At 38.0% G+C, this 4,326-nt stretch overlaps 1 protein-coding gene across 1 annotated transcript; it reads right to left on the bottom strand.

The window, feature by feature from the left end:
- Nucleotides 1-5: 5 nt before the first annotated feature.
- Nucleotides 6-3,482, bottom strand: LOC107301734 (G-protein-signaling modulator 2-like; the record flags this gene model as incomplete). Its single annotated transcript, XM_015830918.1, has 4 exons — nucleotides 6-122; nucleotides 2,256-2,473; nucleotides 2,608-2,761; nucleotides 3,309-3,482. Coding segments are annotated over 4 exons (663 nt in total), but the record flags the coding sequence as incomplete, so codon positions are not given.
- Nucleotides 3,483-4,326: the final 844 nt, after the last annotated feature.

Below are 4,326 nucleotides of genomic sequence, written 5' to 3'. Positions count from 1 at the left end.
TGTTCATCCATTCTTTTCTCCTGCGATCTCAAAATAAGGCTGAAGAAATCTTCATCGGGAACAGTTGGCCCTTTTGGAATGTTTGGTGGTGGTTCACATCTCTGGTCATCTAATCGAGAGCCCTAAAAAAAAAAAAAGACCACATTAAAACCACTGTTTTATTTTAGTTTCAGCTAGTCCATTTTTCCAAGGAAAGCCTACTGGCATCCATTTTGAACCCGAGTGTCTTCCAGAATCATTCTGAACAGTTATTCCAACAGACTAATGACTTAAAGTTTAATATTCATTTGATGAAAAAAAGAACTACATGTAAAAGTAGACCCAGAAGTCGATACAGGAGAGCAAAGAGGCTGGCATTGAAATGCCCGTATCCCTACATACACATCAGCCGCCAACAAAGGGATCAAACCCTTGAACCTTAAATTTCCTTGTTGGATAGTAACTTATGGGCAAACGACTGCACTCCTACACACTTACCTGGGAGGATGGCCCACCAACAGTACTTATTTTTATATACGAATGGGATCCTACAAGATATATTAATATACGGTATTCCTCATAGCACTTCAACTAATAAGTTTCCTACCAAACTGAGCCTCCAGGAAAACAAATGGAGTGGTACTTGCTGCTTGAGGGGAGTGAAGCTGCATCTGAAATACTTGGAAACACGGTATCCAACTGAGTTTTCATTAAAAAATAAAACAATCTAACTTAACTGTGTACAATGGTAATCTGTTAAACTTTGGAATATCCTCTACGAATATCAAATGCTTTAAGTGCCTATCCTTTATCCGGGCAAAATACATTAATAGAAAAGAAGAAAGTATCAAAGGCTGAGGAAACCCTAAATATTAGGGAAATACAAAATAATTCTGAAAATAAGACTTTTAAAAATTTTATCTTAAAACTACATAAATCTTTGCAAGCGACTGAGCACACAAATGGGGATTTTGCATGCATCCATAGTGAGCACTTCAATTTTGAACTCATTTGTGTGCTGAAACATACGTCTGTTTTTTCTTGATAAATATAGGCTTTTGTGCTAATAAAAGAAAAGAACAGGATATCCGCAGGCAGATAAAAAAAATACACAACAATGACTATACTCAATCTGTCAAAACACTGATCTGTGCTTAATTTAGATTTAAAATTCACCTTTAAAAACAGTTCACTAGAAAAACAACATTGTTTAGTAGAAACAATAATCGCTTAAACGTGATTTTGAAAAATTGCTTTGGACCTTGCATGGAGACATACAGCATATATATACTACTCATTAAATCAGCCTGACTTTTTTCAGGTTTCTATATGGTTCACTATGAATGAATAATATTTTTACCATCATTGTTTTTGTACAAATACCACCCCCCTGGATATATACTTTCTATGCAGAAATAGTTTTAAAGTTTACAACAGAAATTCAATTTCACCGCTCACTATGATGCACATTCATTTTGCTGCACTACGTTTATGGCTGTGCTGTGCATCAAAATGTGCAGCAGTGCGAATGCATCTCTTATCTACAATCCATTACAATCATGTAACTAAAAAGTCACAAAAACGCTGCAATCGTGCATCTGATGTATTTCTTCAACAGCACAGTCCTGTTATTTTTAACATGCCTATGTCAAATATGTTGGCATATTACCATTTAAAATGCTTAACGGAGAAATACAAAGGGTAATAACCATCTAAGATCTTTCAGCAATTATTTTAACACTCTAGAAGAGGCACAGATTTCTGACGTGTTTATTAATGTATTACAAGGCAGGAATACTATTTGGAGCCCCATTACGATTTAAGATAACATCTAGGCCAGGGGTAGGCAACCTTGGCTCTTTTATGACTCGTAGACTTTAACTCCCAGAATTCCTGAGCCAGCCATGCTGGCTCAGGAATTCTGGGAGTTGAAGTCCACGAGTCATAAAAGAGCCAAGGTTGCCTACCCCTGATCTAGGCTGAGAAGTTGGTTTTAATAAAAGCAGGAACTGGAAAATCCAATATACTCTTCTATTTTTGATCTGTTGTTAAGGGGTTGAACTTACCATTATGAGATAAAACTACTTAATTAGCATAAAAAAGATTTTAAATAAAGTTATCATATGTGGTTTTTTTAATACTCCTAAATTTACTGAATGATTCAACTGACAAAAGATACCACCAGGAGATTCTATTAAACAACCACCAGTACTTGTTTTAGAATGTCTTTTTAAGAATGCACGCCACACAGAATATCCAATCAACCAAAAACTCACCTGGCATTTTATTAATATATCAAAGAAGTCATCATCTGGTTCGCTGTTCTTGCTGGCCATTAGGTGACCAAGGACTGACTGACTATTATGCTGATTAAGACGAAGTCCAGGTAAATTGCTGGCACTGGCTCGCTGATCATCTAATCGCCTACTCTGAGAACTAGCAAGCATATCTAAAAATTCATCCGTATGTGGAGAGAGCATTGAAGCAGAAAAGGCTGCAAAAAAAATAAAAAATAAAAAAAACTTTATATGTAGAAAGCAGCAAGAGGTGCAACAGTATACTGGTTAAAGCGATATCTAATTTCATTTAAAGAGGTGGCAATGTTATATAGACTTTATAATTAATTACATTTTTGCATAATTCTGGATGGGGTGGCAGAAGCAGCCACTGTCAGTCTGTTCCTGTCCTGGAAACAATATCGCTGATCATCCATACGGTTGCTCTGAAATCGGCTCAACAAGTCAAAAAATCCTTCGTCTCCAGGGACTTCTAAGCTGCTTTTCTTAAAAATAATGAAGAACAAAAGTAAATACAAATAATACCAACCATTTATGAAACAGTAGGAGAATTTTAATTCAACTTACATAAATCAGATTAAGTATTATTATGGGAAAGAAGTGGAAAACGTCCAGTGAAGAAACACTAAAAATATTGGGGCTATAAAGTAAGTTTGATATAATGCTATTTCAACATAAAAGAGCATTTCAACCTAATTTCTCACTTGTAGATACAACTTTATCATTTATTCATGCGCATCAACAATACTATTTTCACTTCACTTCTAAATGTTTATTCATATATAAATATTATTTAATTGATTTCTAACTTGTGGTCTTAGAATTAGTCTGAGATAATCTAAACGTTCATTATATGCTCTGAATCAGTTACAGTTGGAATGGCATGTAAGCCTAGTAAATAAATAAGTATACATGAGAGTTTTCATTTCCAAAAATTAGGCAAAGCAATAAAAATTGGCATATTTCTAAAAATGTTTTATATATATCAAATAAAATATTGAAGTTTTAAAATGTTTATTTCTCCACAAATACCTTCTGTGAATTTAATCGATGGTCAATAGAGTTACTAGCATCCTGAAGAACTTTAGAAGAAGTAATGTTTTTGTATTTTTTCCCTTTTAATCGATTTACAAAGTACAGTTTTGCTGAAGGTTTGGGAACCAATGGTTTCTGTTTAGCTAGAATTTCACTGTTCCAATCCTGAACCTAGGAAACAGGTAACAATGTATACTAAAACACTATCCAGAAAACAGTTTTTCAATAATATGAAATGCAAAAATGCAAGTTAATTTAATTTTTCCACCTCTATTAAAACACAGCTAATTTATTCATGTTTGTAAAACTAGTGCTTTAACCAACAATACAAATCAAATTTGACCATAATTGCAGGAAAAAACCCTTAACAGTAAATCCTATATTTCTAAGGTGCTAAACATGAATCTGGCAATCAAGCTTGGGGTCACATCAATGTACACAGATTGTACACAGATACAATAGCCTTGTTTGTCCCAATGCTTTATATCAGTGATGGCGAACCTATGGCACGGATGCCAGAGGCGGCACTCAGAGCCCTCTCTGTGGGCATGCCTGCTGCCACTGCCACCAGCTCGCACAGGTCCATTAGGCCACCGCCGGCGCCCGGAGTGCCAACCCCATCCAGCACAAAGGAGGCGAAGCAGCTGGCTAGCAAGCTCGAGTAGAGGCGGTAGAGTGCACCCCCATGCGCTCGCTGGCCTCTGTGTGCAGGGGCTGGTGGTGTCAGGCAGCAGCCGCCCCTGCCTCGCCTTGCCCCGCAGTAATGGCACCCCCGCCCTACCCCCTGCCTCACCCCGCAGGATGCGCCACCCACCAGAGGCCCCTTGGATCTCCCCCAATCCTGCCCAGCCCCCACAGGAATCCCCCCCACGAGAAACATCAAGGTGGCCACACCCACCCTGGCAACACCCACTCAGTCTGCCATGACCACCACAGCCACGCCTGCCCCCACCCCCGAGGACACCACAATGCTGACGTGGCCCTGGCACTTTGCGATACATAAGTGGGTTTTGGG

This window comes from Protobothrops mucrosquamatus, unplaced genomic scaffold, assembly GCF_001527695.2.
Source record: "Protobothrops mucrosquamatus isolate PMUCROS unplaced genomic scaffold, P.Mucros_1.0 scaffold16104, whole genome shotgun sequence".
Lineage (NCBI taxonomy): Eukaryota > Metazoa > Chordata > Lepidosauria > Squamata > Viperidae > Protobothrops > Protobothrops mucrosquamatus.
Note: the sequence above shows the minus strand (reverse complement) of the source record. Positions and strands in the feature narration are given on the sequence as shown.